Here is a 17,585-nt window from a genome sequence, read left to right as displayed (position 1 = left end):
TGACTATGTACATAGACAGTAACATAGTGAAATGCAAGCATTTGGCATCGAAATTAAAATAAGAAACAATTTAATATTACATGTAATATTTATTAGAAATTTCAAACAAATCTTTCAAACAAGCGTCTTTGCTAGCTAAAAAATTTATCCTGCCAGTGCTATCACCAGTTTTGCTAAAGTGTTGATAAAGGAGTTTTGCCTTTTTTGAATGATGAGCGAATTTAACGGAATTTTATTTTGAGTTCGGTCTTCTATCCACAGATTTAAAGCCTTTTCCATTTTTTCTAATTTAACATCACAAGTTACAGAGCAAATTTTTGAAGCAATTAGTGCGTTTTCATGGACACTACGGCAGATTTTTTCTGTCAATTTTTTGATTGATAGTACCATTGACTCATTGATTTTATGTTTTGTCACTGAGGAGACACTTTCACCATTAGAAATTTTGTCTAATAACTCAATGTTATTCGCCAGTGTCATCACCTTCTTTGATATTTCGCATTCCCTTGTTATTCGTAGCCATATTTTTGTACGGGTTAAAAAGAACTTGTCCAAACAAAGTCACTTTCTTCCGTTAACACACTCGAAAAGTGTGTTTGCAGTTCATACTGCAAAACGGTAGATTTATCACTTTTGTAAAGCATATCAATTTATAAATTGATAAATTTATAAGCATATAAATTAAAAACAAATGACGAAACCTTCCATGACAGACGCATAACACATACTGAACAAGGATTAGTGAGAAACATCCACGCTCGCGATTTTGTCACCCCTCTCCCCACCCACTGAGCGCTGTTTTGACCAGGAAAGATAATTTTAGCCACGCCCATGTTTTTTTATGGCGGAAAATGTTCATGACACTTTAAAATTCACATTTTTTTTAGGTTTCATTTTATTTTAAATCAGCGACCGCGAATAGCGGGGGTTTACTGTATTAAATATGAGTAATCTGAGATTTTAATCTAACTAGTGAAAGGGGAATCTCTTACCTCATAATACATCCTTCTAGTACTGCTCATACCAGGCAGTGAAGATCTTTTAAAACTAATATTGCGAAAAACACAAAACACCATGTAGCATAATACTAGAAAATAGAGACAAGCAGACAGCCCAGCTAAAATGATAAAACTTAGCTAAGCTTATGTCAAGGCCTTGATATTAAAAAAATAATTTTAATGGTGACTTAATAAACTGGATGTTGCAGTAAACAATTACTCAATATGCACCTGAAAAATTTTGCACTTAAGTTTTCTATTAGTATTTAACGTTTGGGTAGAATTGTGCCTACTGCTAAATAAATTAGGTAAAGCATTCATGTAACAAAATGATGGAAAATCCTTTTCAACAACTTTAACATACATTAGATTTATTTCTACATTGCATTTCATTGCCTCTATTATAGAGGAGTCTTTTATATTCAGCAGTAAGATGCAAATGTAGGAACTATATATGCTCACTTCTTTGTTACCATTTCTGCTATGTCTATTATTCAGGTTTCATTAGCTTCAGAATCTTCCAAACTATTCTCCATAAGATACCATTTACAGTAGTCAAGTCGTGCAGATTATAGTTTAGTATTAAGATATTCTATTTTTAAGCCGTGTTCCTGTTTCTCTTATACAGCAAGGCCTCGCATAATGTGAGTTCGATTAACACATTTTTCAGTTACCGCTATTTGAAAAAAATATACCACTTTTCACTTTACACGATGCAAATTTCCAGTTAACGCAATCTTTTTTTTTTTTTTTTTTTTTTATGCGATAGTTGAAAAAGATTTGAATCGCACGTTAAGCTCGGATGGGCAATAAACAAACGTTTGCCTGCTGCCCGCCTTCAGTGTGTTCCATCAACCATCGGAAGAAGACGTGCTACTTGTTTGTCTCCCGCTAATAAAGTCAATGCAGACTTGCATTTAAAAATTCAAATTTTTAAATGAGCCAGATGAAAATGTTACCGCGAAGGAGATAACAGCAAAAGAACTAGATGAAATCTTTCGTATCGCAGAGAACCTCAAACCATTTGTTTGAGGTTCTCTGCGATATTTATTTCGCCAGGGCCCAGAGAAGATTGTTGTCGGCTATCGGAAATTGATTGATGAAAAGAGAGTCAACACTGTTCAAATATTTCCGCAACATTCATTGTTCCACATTCCACAACTTCATTGTGTATTTTATGTCAGAAGTTACCAAACTTTCTCGGTGCTCTTAGTGTCTCAGTATTTTTTTCACGGCACCCCTAGTGTCCCAGTAATTTTTTCATGGCACACACAGACCAAAAGAAATACCTAACAGTTCTGTTTAGTAATTAGGTCCAAACAACTTAAGAAATGTTGAAACTGTCAACTACCTCGAGCTAGTAGTTCGCACGGTGTCCAACAGATGTCGATTATTGCTGTGTTTCCCTCGAAAATTTAAAATATTCCACAGCCCACAGTTTGGGAACCGCTGTTTTATGCAATACACATTTAATTCCATAATTATTTTCATTATCTTTTACGTTGTATACAGTTAAAAAGGTATTTTTAAAATTCTTTATGGACATTCCAGAAGGTCAAGGCCCAATTATAATTTTTCCTGTTGACTATAATATTCGATATTAACGCGTTCCCGTTTTGCGCGATGCGCTTGCGGGACGAATTAATCACGTTAATCGAGGCCAGCCTGTGCATACTGCCTGACAGTATAGTTAATCTTGTACATTGTGTCGTTCACTTACCTTCCCAGAATTTGAATGTGTTCCACATCATATTTACAGGGCAATGTTTTGAAGATACTTTCTTTTAGTTCAAGGCCGTGTGTAATAACTGTTTCTGAAAAGTCTACTTCCTCAGTTTCACACAACTGATTTGTGCTTGCTTGTTGAACGTACATGTCAATTAGATCAGTGGGATGATTACACTTTATGTCAATTCCAATTCTCTTCGTATTTTCTCCTATATGTCATTAACAGAATCTAACCTTTACTGTACATATTACTTACTGGAATGAGTGTGTATGTATGTGCACATAACCTAATTATAAGTTCTGATGACAGTGATTAGAATTACAAGAAGTTGTACCAGCATAAATATTGGCTACTGATGTGAAAAAGTAAACTTAAAGGCAAACAAGTTATACTCCAATCACAAATTTGTTTCCACAATGTTGAAGATGAGAAACATTGAGAATACATGCCAAACTGCACCACCCACAGAAACTTAAAAAAAAGAGATGCATATTTTCAAAAACTCAATATCATTCATCTGAAATTCTACAAGTGTCTGTGTAACCATGCTCTATTTACTGACCCTCAGGGTGATGCGGTGGAAATATAAACAACTTGTATATACACAACAAACAAGATAACAAGATGACTAAGACACAACAACTAAATGTGAAACTGCTGTCCAAAGACCAACTGCCAGAAGTTAACAATAGTGCACTGTGTGAAAAATCTATTTAATGAACTGGTAGAATGCTACTTGTTCTCTGAATCACCTTAAAACATTCAAGTTGCACCAGAAAAAAAAAAAAAAAACTTTCGTTTCGTATTACTTCACTCAATAAAACCCGAAGAGAATCCTGATTCATATATTAAGATTTTATCTTCATTATCCACTCAAAGTTTATTTTGAATTATAATATTGTACTTGGCTGGTTTGTGTAAGAATTTTTAAAGTTTATTCAACCGTCTACTATGCATTGATGCTATTCTTTCAGATAAACCTTAATGACGAATTAAAAATTTTGATTACATATGTAAACAATCCTTTATTGGCTAAATGCTGTAAATAAGACTAATAAAACTATCACAATGCACAACAGGGATCACCTTGTATAATCATACAACACAATTCAAAATTCATGTAATCCAAGTGGAAGTGTTAATTTATCTTGACAGTTTAATGGAATCTGACATTAACTGCAATGCTAGCACCACTGATTATCTCCATACAACAGTTACTATTAGGTTGCCTTCTACAGTACTTCAGCTACTCACAGGCAGAATTTTATTTACATCTGCTAAGTATTTTTGCAAAGACTTTTGGCCATCACAATCCAGTTTTTTTTTTTTTTAAATCTTTGGGTTTACTTAAAAGGGGTGGTATACTCCAACAGTCCTCATCTACCAAAAGAATTAAAAGTCAATACTGAATCAGAAATTTCAAACACTAAATCTTGGTAAACATGGTGAAAGGAGTTCACACTTGCATTCAGAAAAAGGAAACTTTCAACATTTACTATAATCTATATTATAATTATGTTTAAATAATAACTGAAATATAACCAAAAATATACTCTGGACTGCATGACTCTTGAACAAAACTGTAATTAAGAGCATTTGATTTAAACATTTTCATATTATAAATCACTATGTGAAAAACTATATCTGTATGGTAATTATTATAAGAAAGGTAAGAGTAACTCAACAATCTCATACAACTATGACAATATCTTGAACTTAGTTCAGCAAAAACATTTCTTTCACTCAGCAGATTGGCATATGCAGTGAGTTTAACTGGACCACTTTTGTAATTATTATTTAGAACAAATAAATATGTAAACACCTCTCCATGTAAATATTTATTTACATGGAGAGGTGTTTATTTTCATCTTAAATTCTACAGTGAATATCCATACATGAATTTTATACAATAAATATGTATTTCTATCCCAAATAATTACTGCTTTTAATATATTATAAAAAAATTTAATATACAAGGTGAGATCAAGATGTCCATGATTGAATTTTTATTTTAAAAAACATTAAAATATTTACAGCTAATTACATATTATATTTTTAAAAATAATAATTGTGATTATTTATGCATTTCCCCCCCACCAGCTATATAACTGAAAAAGCCTTTTTTCAGAAGATCCTTGATTGCATTTATTATAACTACCATAACTTTTGCTTTACCAGTTAAAATCATCCCATTAATGAGTTCTTTAGTTTTTTTTTTTGGGGGGATGAGGTGTTGTAAGACACCTACAGTGTGTTGTGTTTGGAAAGGTATTCAGAGATTGTCACACGATAAGCAAGAGTATTGTCATGGACTAATTTCCAATTTTGTGGAGTAATTTCTACAGATCAACATATCAGGTTTCTTCCATTTGATTATATCTCTTAAGCACTTCATCATTGCTAAGTAGTCTCATTAACAATATTATCTCCACCTATAAATTCATAAATTATGCCTCTATAATCAAATTTTAATTCTAGCATACTTTACCTTCAGACCAGTTGATCTAAAATGTTAATAAAATATGATGGCTTGGCAACAACATATGATTTCCAACTTGAGAGGCTATAATCAGTTCTTATTTGACAATCAGCATTGAATAATACTTCTAATGCAGGAGACACGTTCTTCACTTGTTAATGCAAAAGGTCTCCTACACTATGCATCAACCTCAATGATTTCACATCCATCTTTTGAAGCTTGTACTATTCATATACCACACCTCTTAACAAAGATTTTTCACCTCCTGACTCAGCCATAATTTCTATTCTCTGAAGGCAATTTCTTCAACGAAATAAAAATTTTATAGACCTTTAAAAAGTGATATTATAAAAATTATACAAAAATTTACTTGCCATTAACAGGTAAAAATAAACCTCTGCATATAATTATACAACAAAAGCTGCAAAATATTTCAGACATTTTATGTTACGAAATAAAAGTTACTCTTATTCAATGTTTGGATATTTTTAACAAATTCATTCTTGGAACTTTTTGTTCCTACCTTGTAGTAGAAGCATTTGCTATAAAGTAAGTCAAAAGGATTGATTTTTACTGTTCTTAGGAAAAAAAAGAAAAAAGGATACAGCTAAATTACTTCCAATATCAGTAATCCAAATGCTATAAAATGGATTTCTCAGCTGAACACCTCTGCAAGAAACAGAAATGTATTTAAAAATTCTAATATAGTTTTTAAATATATATTATATTTTTTCTGAAAGCATACACACACAGAAATGTTAATCTTAAATATATATTATATTTTTTCCTGAAAGCATATACACAGAAACGTTAAAGTGGGGAATCTTGAAAAGTTAGTTTTCTGTTAAATACAACATAAAATAATGAAGTTGAGACAGTAAGCTTATGAAATAGGATGAAATTTATATAGTGGATAAAAATTAGTTCTTAAAAAAAAAAACCTTTTAAACAAGTACAAATCTTGATATTTCACAGTGGTTAAGTTTAATTTTCATACAGTTCTGATGCTCCCACTTAGAAAAATAGCAGTGTTCTCACACAGTTGAAATTATTATGGCAGCTAAGATGAAAGTTGTGGTTTTTGCATAAAAATTAATGAAGGAACCTGGAAGATTCTTGATACCAATTACACCAATATCACCCACGCTTCCTTCGTTTGTATGTTTTCATGTACATGAGCACAATTTTCACTCATTTTACTTTGCAAATCTTAATATTATGGTTAAAATTCTTTTCTTGGGTATCAAAATTTTTCATTTGAGTATTACATTTTTCAAAGGCATTATATAAGTGTATGGGGCTTTCAGAGACAACCAGTACACCTACAAAAAAAGCGTATAATATTTACCTGGAAAGTGTGGTGTGTGGAGTTGCCATGTTGCTGAAAAATTGATTTTTTTAGTAAATTGTCTGGCAATGAAAGTTATAGAGTTTAAGAGTGTTAACAGTCATTTAGTGAGACAGATTTCCTTAATAATTACATAATTATTCTCAAAGAGTAATATATTTAATGTTTGTGTTATGAAAGTTGCTGCATAATTTACATGCACTACATCATCTGGAAGCAATTCTAGTAGATGGAATTTCATTAGCTATACATAAGTAAATCTTTTTAAACACAGGAAATTTTTAAGTGGAGAAAATTACGTTCTAGGTTTGGTTTTCAATATAGTATCTTTTCTTTTAGTAGTATTTTTGTAGTATAAAAGCTACAGCCACTCAAATAAGTTGCCTTGGGTGCTTAAGTTGTCCAGTGTCTGAAATACTACACTGTCAGTTGTTGATCATGTACCTTTCATTTTTAAAAAGTTATCAGCCATTAAGAGGATTAATGGTTGACATCTTTCCCATTTTTATTTTTTCTTTCTAGGCTTTATTTCATTATGGTTTATTGACGTTGGTTGTGCTTATGGATTTTAGGTTGTGTTATTTCACAGTTTGGATCAACGAGAGATAAGTTTAATTTCTGGAATATTTATCTGAGACTGCTGTTTTAGCTTGTACAGGTCGACCATCACTAATCCGGCAGTGGTGGGACCTGTGGGGTGCTGGATTAGTGAGTTTGCCGGATCACCGGTGGTTATTTTAGCACATACAGTTTGCCCAACAGCTAACCACCTCCTCCTACCTTAAACACGTTGACTGCCAAGCCAGTTTAAGAAAAATATTCCCCAGGGGCCAAAAAATATTTTGCAAATAATTTGATTAGTAATTCTAAAATAAATATTGTAATGTCAGTGTTGTCATTTTTTTCGCTTAAAATATATATAAAAAAGAGAGAGACTTTTTTTTTATGTCGCTCACGTGGCCACATACGCAGGTTACTTTATTTCTTGTGAAGCACTGTCAGCCACATATGTGTGACGCTATTACGGCATACATATGAAGGTTGTTTGTGATTAGTTTATTGTATGCACTGCAATAAAACTAATTGCGATAAAATAAACTCTCAAACGTCGCAATATGTTTGTCAGTATTGTTAGAGATTTTGTGAAAACAAGTTCGTTAGCACACTGCATTACCCATCATATTGTGTTGTGTTTTTCGGTAAGTTTGTACAAGTGTGTTGTAAAAAAAAAAAAAAAAAAAATCTAAAAGGAATGGCTAAAAGAAAATTACTAAAATAAGAGGACCTGAGATAAATTGCTGGAATTTACAGTTAAGCAGAGTTAAACTTCTCACAGGACACACTGCTGTTGAGTTTTTTCAGAAGTTCAACCTTATCTGTTATGGACAATGTAATGGTGTTTGTGCTTTACACCACAAGAGGCACTTCCTTTATGCATTGGAACCATGGCTGGGGCTAAATGTGAGCAGATTATAATAATAATAAATGCAGAAAAACAAGTGGGAATGGCTTTCCAATGTTTACGAGTTCGAGCCAACAGCTGATGCTGCAACCAACCCCACCAAAACAGTAGCGGCAGGTCCGTGCGCGGATCCAGGAAATTTGAAATTATGTCCGAATTAGCGGCGGAACCGGATTAATGATGGTCGACCTGTATTTATTTTTAAATTTCAAAATTTTATTATCCACAATAGAATTCTGAGTACGTGAAAATTTTTTGCCTAATTTCACCCAAAGAAATACACATTTAATGTTTAAATGTAAGAAACAAAACTATAATAAAATCATGATTCCAATTACATAAAGTATTATATGTTATGCGTATTTCTTCAATTACCTCTTCATCAACCCCCCCCCCTTTCATTCCATATTTTCTGTTATAACAACCTTTGTTATGTCTTATCTGGTTACAGCATGCAGTCCCATACATAAAAATGTATAGTCCCATACATTTTTATGTGGGTTTGTTTACTGTTGAACTTGGTAATATTTCACTTTCTTGATCGTAGTTAGTCTCTTCGGCGGCTTTTAAATTTCTTTTAGGTTTATATAAAAAAAAAAAAAAAAAAAAAAAAAACTTTCTTTTTTGGCAGTGTTATGCCCATATAAATTTTTTGTTTTACAGTTTACTATGCCATCCTTTTATCTTTCCATTATTATTATTGTCAATCCTTGCTTATTGCATGTTTATATTCTAGCCATATTTGTCATAGTTTAATATGTAATAGATGAAATACAAACCTGTATCAGCTTTGTATTTCATACTAAAGGAATAAATCCTCCAGTTACTTATCCATATATTCTATTCACTCCATTATAGTTACAAAATATGTATATTCAAAACAATATACTCAAGAAATTCAAAATACTTGAAGATAGCAATGACTTATGGTATCTTATATCTATATATTTTAATATTTATACATATAATTATATGCAGAATTATATACAGGTTTGAAATTCTCTGCCCTTAACAAATTTATGAACTAGAAAATGGGAGTGATTAATAATTTCATGTCTACATCTTATGCTTATAATTTTTTTTGAACAAAGATGTAATAAAAGTTTCATTTTGTGAAAATTGCATGTAAAAAATTAAATTTTCAAATTTTTCATTAAAAAAATATCATATACTAATTAATACAATCTATTAGTAGAGATAATAAAATAAACAATACAAAAAGCATCCCCCCCAGAAATAAAAAAATAAGTCATGCACCTGTTAGATGTAGTGCAACTATTTTTGTTACAATGGGACATGATTACTGCTGTGCTAACGTAAAGTGACTTTGTTAACTTAAACACACAGAATAACAGAAATTAATACAACGTATACAACATGCATTTATGTCATGAAAGGAGTAATTTGAAGTTAAAAATAAATTGTATACAATAGAATTCCAACTACGTGAAAATTTTTTGCCTAATTTCACCCAAAGAAATACACAATTAATGTTTAACTGTAAGAATCAAAACTCTAATAAAATCATGATTCCAATTATATAAAGTATTATAACTATATAATATCGGTGTAGATACACCATAGTTTACTCATAAATTAAACTACGTATGTAGTTGTTGTTGTTTGGTTTTTAGGAGCATTAGCAACTAAGGCCATATTGCTCCGGGATATGCGGTGGTCATTCCCTGACCTTTCCGCATCCTCAGTATTTGGTGGTGACGGGCTCGAATCCCGGTCTAATCAAGAAACGTGCTACGTATGTAGTGTGAAGGCATCGTTTTTAATTGTATCTCATATTGTGGCTACCATCACAATGAGATACCAGGTATCGCACTACTTCAAATAAGTAATGCTTCTCTGGTAGAGAAGACTACTGATATCTATTTTCAGTGGATAACACCACCCAGATGGTCACCATTTCAAAGCTGTTGGCCTATCATCGGTGGGTGGGCAGGTACCCAGATAATGCAAACATGCCATTCAGTTGCAAAGTGGTTCCACAATATTATAAAATACAGTAGTACAATACCTGGTATCTTGTTGTGAAGGTAGCCACAATATGAGATACAATTAAAGATGATGCCTTCACACTACATACGTAGATTAATTTATGGGTAAACTATGGTGTATCTACACTGATATTATATAGTTAATTTAAACTCATTTATTTTATGCCTTGCGCATTGAATCTTCAAATATTGTATCATTCTGTATACCATTTGGCATCTCTCATATTGTGGAACCACTTCATAACTGTGATGGCATATTTGCATTATCTGGGTACCTGCCCACCCACCGATGATAGGACAACAGCTTTGAAATGGTCACCGTCTGGTTCCACAATATTATAAAATACTCTCTATAAAATAGTAGAGAAGACTATTGTTATTTATTCTCAGTGGTATCTACTGAGAATAAATAACAGTAGTCTTCTCTACCAGGGAAGTGCTACTTATTCGAAGTAGTGCAATACCTGGTATCTCGTTGTGAAGGTAGCCACAATATGAGATACAATTAAAAACGATGCCTTCACACTATGTATTAGTTTAATTTATGGGTAAACTATGGTGTATCTACACCGATATTATATAGTTAATTTAAACCCATATCATATTATGCCTCGCACATTGAATCTTCAAATAAAGTATTATAAATACAGTAAAGAGTAAATTTCATTCACACACGACTTCTATAATATATCAACCATGCTGTATGATGCATAAAAACTTCCCTATATGAAGGGGAAAAAAAAAAAAAAAAAGCTACAAATTCACCATTACATAAATTTTAAATTTGTAAATAATTTTTTAAGAAAGGTACTTATGCATTATATCAATGTAGTTGATGTTAAATATAAATGGCTCTTTACCCATCCCGATTGGTCTATTTAAAGACACATCAAACTTCTTAATTGTCTTGATACTCATAGGTCTTATTTGTATGTCCCTTCCTCTAACTTTTCATAAACAGGGGTTTAGTATGCACAATAAACTGTAATAATAATAAAAAAAAAAATAAAAAAAAATATCAGTGCATGTTTTAAGAGCAATGCTCAAAAACTAGAGAATGTATGAACTGCACACCACCGAAGCTGGTTTTCCTACTATCTATCAACATTCTACAGTTTTGTGTTGATTTTATTTGAATATTACTGTAATTTTCTCTAATTATTTTTGTTTTTCTGCTTATCTTTTTCTACTGTAGGTAGATTATATTTAAAATCCATTATCCAAAACAGAAAAAAAACTGCTATTTGTAAGACTCTTCATATCAATTCTTTTATATAACTGGGATTCTACTGTATTTTTAATCTTTTTTTAAATTCCTGTAATACACAGAATATACAAAATATAAAATTAATATTTAATTTTAATTACCTCTCACACATTTCAAAAATAAACAGGAAGAAGCAACCAGTAGCTACTGCAGTAAGATGTTTCCAATAACTCCGTAGTCTGTTTCTTTCCAGATCATCCTTAAAAAAAGCAAATTCAAGCTCATGAATGAAGGTGTTTGTTCTTTTTCTTTGTAAATTATTATCAAATACAGTTTTAAATAAGATAATTCATTTTTGTTTCATTACTCATGCCATTTATTATGTTTATTTAAATACCTAAAATCTGACCAATCATTAAGTGTTCTAAAGTATCAATGGAGTTTTTATCCTATTTTAGATTTTTATATATCTACCAACTCAGCATATTAGAATTTGCTATTTTAATAGAGAAATTTGGTTAAATTACAAAATAATATACTAGAAGGTGCATTGAATGTATGTTGAATCCAAAGTTAAAAATACACATATAATAATTTATGAATTTTTTAAAAATCTTTTGTCAATACTATTAAGGGCAATGAAACACCAAGTATAAGGATGAGAAGAACTAGAAGATTGGGGCTGCTAGATATACTCTTCTAGATTTAAAAAAAAAAAAAAAGATATAATGTAAGAACTGAAACAAAGGTGCATTCTTGATCATATTTAAGAGTATATCAAATTAAGTGGAACACAGAGAATATTTGTTTATGATCTAGGTACTAAGAGATTGGTGGGATAGACCCTGAAAGAGATGACTGAGTCCATAACAGGCCACTAGACCTAATACTTGTAAGGAAGAACAACATATGAATAGGTTTTAGGCAAATTATTTTCCTCAGCTATCAAATAAAAGTAGCAGACAATGTAGTGAATGCAAATGTTATGCCTTTCCAACTAATAGTGGCCACACAACATGCTGTGAATAATGAGGTGGCAACATACCTCAATATTCATCAAAATGCACTGCTTATAAGTATATAAGTAAATATTGCTTATAAGATATTGCTTCAGTCCTTGAGATTGTCAGAGACATTCTTTCAGATATGCCAGATAAGCTGTACTTGCTACCTGGGAGTCTAAAACACTGATGGAACTGATATTCGGGTGACACTCAAGTCAAGTGGACCCAATTTCAGCAAAGTTCGGATGGTCTGTGACAGCCAAATCCTCTGCTTGCACCTTCACAATGGTGAGACTGTTAGTAATCTTGGGTATAACCCCCATGCACAAGCACACTGTGGGTGATCACCCAGGTGTGAATCAACGTAAGCAGGGGTTGAGGTGTGGCGCCTATACCACATGGAGGAATGCCGCCCCTCTATGTTACTAGGCAGTACTAGGTGGTAGATGACTCTCATCAACCGGTGCAATACCACCACTTTGTGCTTATTGGAGGCTTGAAGTGGTGGAACCCATGTTTAGTCTCTAGAGCTAAGTTCCAGTCAACCTTTTCCTATCTCTTCCATCATGCAGTATGATTGATGACTTTTGAGGTTATGACGAACATCATGGCGAGATCCAATATTCCTTACATTTCGAGGGTACAGCTCTAAAACGGTGTTCGCAGGCCGGCCGCTAGTTAGTACACCGTACCAAACCTATTGGTAACTCTCTAGGAGGCTTCCGGATCAGCTAGTGTATACTCTTGCTACCTCTACTCTGCCAGATAGAGACTGGAGGGAGTCCGAATAGTGTGAATGCGGGGAGCATTGTCGAGGCCACGTTATGTCAAGGATCTGGGTATATTCTTACCATGTTTACACCATATTCAAAAATTTCATTACCTCATACAGCATGTTCCACCCACTTTTTCTTACTATTGAATACACCATGAATTGTCAAACTAATAGAGCAAGCTTATCTGCGAAAAGATCTAAACCTCCCAAGCACTTCCTAATTCATTTCACAAATATACGTGGTCTCAATTCTAATCTCAACGATGTCCATTTCCACTTGCAGTCTGCCAAACCCCATGTATTTTTTCTGACAGAATCTCAGTTATCGGTTGATTCAACTACTGCTCATCTCAGATGCCCAAATTATTCGCTGTATGATTCCTTTCGCCTCAAAGGCGAAAGGAATCATACAGTGCATATGTCCGTTCTGATATTCCCTGTCAGAGACTTGGCAATTTGGAATCTACTCTCTTTGATCTTCTCTGGCTTAAAATCTCTCTACTACCTCATTGTGTCAAATTCATCTGTTGTCTCTACCATTCTCCCAACTCCACTAATCACTTGGAGCTCTTTGACTTCCTCTCTTTACAACTTGACTTTCTCCAGTCCAACTTTCCTAACAGTGAGGTAATTTTCCTTGGTGATTTTAATGTTCACAACTCCAGCTGGCTTCATGTTTTCTAGTCACACCGACCCAGCTGGTAGAGATGCTGAGGCTTTTGCAATTACTAATGACCTTGCACATATTGTTCATTTACCTACAAGAATGCCGACCGGGCTAGCCAGGTGGGTAAAGTGCCTGCCTAGCAACCCAAAGGTTGCGGGATCGGATCCCGCCTCAGGCTTGGATCAGAGTAAAATGCAAAAACTTTGGGAGGTGTATTATGGCCAAAGAAGCCGATGCGCTAACAAAAAAAACCCTACAAGAATACCGGACAATCCTAATCATACAGCCAACACACTGGATCTTTTTCTCACGAACAACCCTTCTAAGTACACGGTCGAAGTGAGAAGTCCTTTAGGCACTTCAGATCACAACTTGGTGATTGTCTCTTCTCCAATGGAGCCTTTATCTCATGGCTATTCCCAACCTCGTGTTGTTTGGCATTACAAGAATGCAAAATGGGATGACCTGCGAGATTTCTTTTCTCCTTTTCCTTTGTCGGATTACTGTTTCAAAACTTCTGATGTCAACTTTTGCTCAGATCGTGTCAGTGAAATTATTCTTGCAGGAATGGAATCCTTTATCCCACACTCCACTTTAAAATCTCGTCCTTTATCTAAACCTTGGTTTTCCAATAAATGTGCTAAGGCTGTTCAAGAGAAGAATGTTGCATATCGTAATTGGCTTGTTTTTAATTCTTCAGTTTCATTTTCTGCCTACACCAAAGCTCGCAACAATTGTAAAGCAGTTATTAATCAGTCCAAACAAGAGTTTGAACAGGCTAAGAGTAGAAAACTTGCTTCTTGCCTAATGGTAGCAGAGCATTCTGGTCTCTTGCCAAAGCTATTGGCCGCACCTTTTGCTCATCTCTGCTTCCACCTCTGTCCAAACCAGATGGTTCTGTTGTCACTTCAACCAAGGATAAAGCTGACCTGCTAGCATCCCATTTTTCTTCCAACTCATGTATTAATGATCTTGGTAAAACACCTCCCACCATTCCCAACATGCTCTATTCAATGCTTCTTGTGGTCTTCTGTCAAAAGGATGTCAGAAGGTTTTGATGAATCTTGATGCTAAGAAAACTCCAGGTCCCGATGGTATTTCTCCACTTGTTCTCAAAACCTGTGCTCCTGAACTTACTCCTATTCTTTGTCGTCTTTTTTCACTTTCTTATTCCAAAAGTGTTTTTCCTTCTGCTTGGAAATTTTCTCATATCCAGCCAGTTCCTAAAAAAAGGGTGACAAATCCCTCCCACTCAATTATCGTCCCATTGCAATTACTTCTAATTTTTCTAAAGTAATGGAGAAATCAATTAACTGCCAACTCTTAAACTACCTAGAAACCTTCTGTCTGATCAATGATCACCAGCATGGATTCCGTCAGTGTCGATCCACTGGTGATATTCCGGCTTATGTTACCCATTTATGGACTAATTCAATGGAAAGGTTTGGTGAAACACAAGTAGTTGCTCTTGACATCTCAAAGTCTTTCGATCGTGTTTGGCATAAAGGTCTTCCAAACAAGCTTCCATGTTATGGTTTGCCAACTGTTTTTAGTAATTGGTTATCCAGTTTTCTCTCTGATCGCTCACTGAGGGTGATGGTAGATGGCTTTCTGTCTTCTAACTTCTCCACTAATGCTGGTGTACCCCAAGGTTCAGTTCTTTCCCACACTCTTTTCCTCTTGTATATTAATGACCTTCTTCCATTGACTGGAAATCCTATCCATAGTTTTGCCAATGATAGCACACTGCATTCTACTTTCCATTTTGAGAAACCTTGCCCTGCTCAATCAGCTTCAACTTCTCGAAAATCTGCTACCAATTCCTTAAATGACCATCTTCAGGTAATTCTCCAGTGGGGCAAAGACAACTTAGTTGATTTCAACCCTTCTAAAACTCAGTCTTGTCTTATATCTCGCAAAAAGGATTCTTCTGCTCCTAATCTAATCTTTAGTGACACTCCGATTTTTAGGCAAAATGATATATCTCTTTTGGGGATTACCCTGACTTCTAATCTCTCTTGGTACAAGCACATTACAAATATTGCTTCCTCTGCATCTAAAAAACTTGGTTTTCTCTTTCGCTCTCGGCGTTACTTTACTTCCAAACTGCTGCTCACTCTGTATAAATCGCAAATCCGCCCTGACATGGAATATTGTTCCCACATCTGGGGGTGGTGCTCCCAAAACCTCTCTCAGGCTTCTTGATTCCATTCAAAAGAGGGCAATTATGTTAAATAATGACTCATCTCTAACAGAGTCTCTTCACTCGCTGTCTCATAGACATATTGTTTCTGCTGCATGCCTCTTCTACAGATACTTCCACTGGCACTGTTCTTCTGAATTGGCTTCATAATTCCCGCTCTCTCTTTCAAAACAGTCCAAACATGTGCCGCCACCAGCCAACATCCATTTACTGTCCAACTTCAAACTCACAGAACCAACTTTTCATCTTCCTTGTTTATTCATTCAACTGCTGTTTTCTGGAACAACCTTCCTTCATACGTATTTCCTGAAAATTACAGTCTACAGAAGTTCAAGTCCAATGTCAACAAATATCTTCTTTCATCTTCTCAACCTCCAACCCAAGCATGGTACTAAGTACTATAGGTTCCAATACCTCTCGTGTTTGGGGTTTACATAAAAAAAAAAAAAAAAAAAAAGGTTTGCAGTTAACAGAATAATCATTAATAGATTAAAAAATGGTAGATGAAAGAGCAGAACCTAGTAATATCCCAACATCAGCTGAAAATTTTGAATACAAATAACATCTACTATCACTCACTGTGTACAATAAGAAACAAACTACCATTCTAGAAAAAAGAAAATAAACCATAAAAGGAGAAAGTGACCCATAAAAATGAAAGTAAGGCCTCATTCTAATATATTTAGGGACCCTGGTATCAAATTTCATGTTAATTGATTAACTTAATTCTTCTGAACACAAAAAACTGCATTTGCACGTACAATTCTATCACCATTCCAAATTTTAAAGTTAAGTTTATTTTATTCCACCTCAGTCTACAAGATTTAAATGACTGGGTTCAATTTTGTTTAACCCTCCAACCACACTTCTGCAGTTACCAGTTTCATGAATTTGACCCCCCCCACAGCTGTTTTACACAATGAATATTGATATGTGCTTTGATCTCATATTACCCATGTCTGTTTATGAAAAATACAAAGTGGCTAATTGCATTTGTTATAAACAGAGGTTTTTCTCTCTGAATGTAATATATGAACTTAATTGTCTTCAGGGTATTTTTGTTTGACTGCAACAGTAAGCGTAATATATATATTATGCTTAGTGTTGGTAATTCATAGTAAGTATTGATTATTACTTACCATGCTTTTCAAGGTTTCAATTACAATTATAGCACTATTTTACCAACTTACTTTCACATTTTAAAATAATATTTACTGGATTTGGGCTTTTATAAAAATGTAATTTTAATTCATGAAGTTAATACAATTAATTAATACAATTCAACAATAAAAAAATATCCCATATTTTTGGCCACACATCAATGAAAAATGTCTGTGGATGAAGGGATAAAAGAATTAATGAAAAGTTTATTCAAACTTAGAGAGCTAGTAGTTAACTGCTATCTGGTTTTATAGACAATCCATTCCACACAGGAGGTATCAATGAACCGTTTTGGTATTTAGTTTACAATCAGGGTCAATATTTCATTCTGAAGTAAATTATCACACCAGGAATTGAATCCAGGCCTCCTGAGTGGGATACAGGCATTATAGTCATTAGACAACATGTTTCAGCAATTCGAAGGTGCAACGAAACTTTGTTTACATTATGCTATTCAGCTAAATGGAAAGCAGTAAAATGAGAGCATTCAAGGAGTTTATTGAATGACTACTTCAAAAATTTTTCAGTGTTAAAACAGTTCCC

At 33.8% G+C, this 17,585-nt stretch overlaps 1 protein-coding gene across 2 annotated transcripts in view; it reads right to left on the bottom strand.

Annotated features, from left to right (window-relative positions):
* The window catches only part of wls (Wnt ligand secretion mediator), a 79,131-nt gene that overhangs the window by 18,071 nt on the left and 43,475 nt on the right, over nt 1-17,585 (bottom strand). For both annotated transcript variants that reach the window (XM_090380040.1, XM_090380041.1), the window contains 3 exons: nt 11,394-11,491; nt 5,812-5,875; nt 993-1,136 (listed from right to left, as the gene is read on the bottom strand). In XM_090380040.1, the coding sequence (XP_090236166.1) occupies nt 993-1,136; nt 5,812-5,875; nt 11,394-11,491 (306 nt within the window). The remainder of the gene's footprint in view (nt 1-992; nt 1,137-5,811; nt 5,876-11,393; nt 11,492-17,585) is intronic.

The sequence above is a fragment of the Mastigoproctus giganteus genome, chromosome 8 (genome assembly GCF_048544385.1).
Source record: "Mastigoproctus giganteus isolate SK-2022 chromosome 8, ASM4854438v1, whole genome shotgun sequence".
NCBI classification, from domain to species: domain Eukaryota; kingdom Metazoa; phylum Arthropoda; class Arachnida; order Uropygi; family Thelyphonidae; genus Mastigoproctus; species Mastigoproctus giganteus.
Note: the sequence above shows the minus strand (reverse complement) of the source record. Positions and strands in the feature narration are given on the sequence as shown.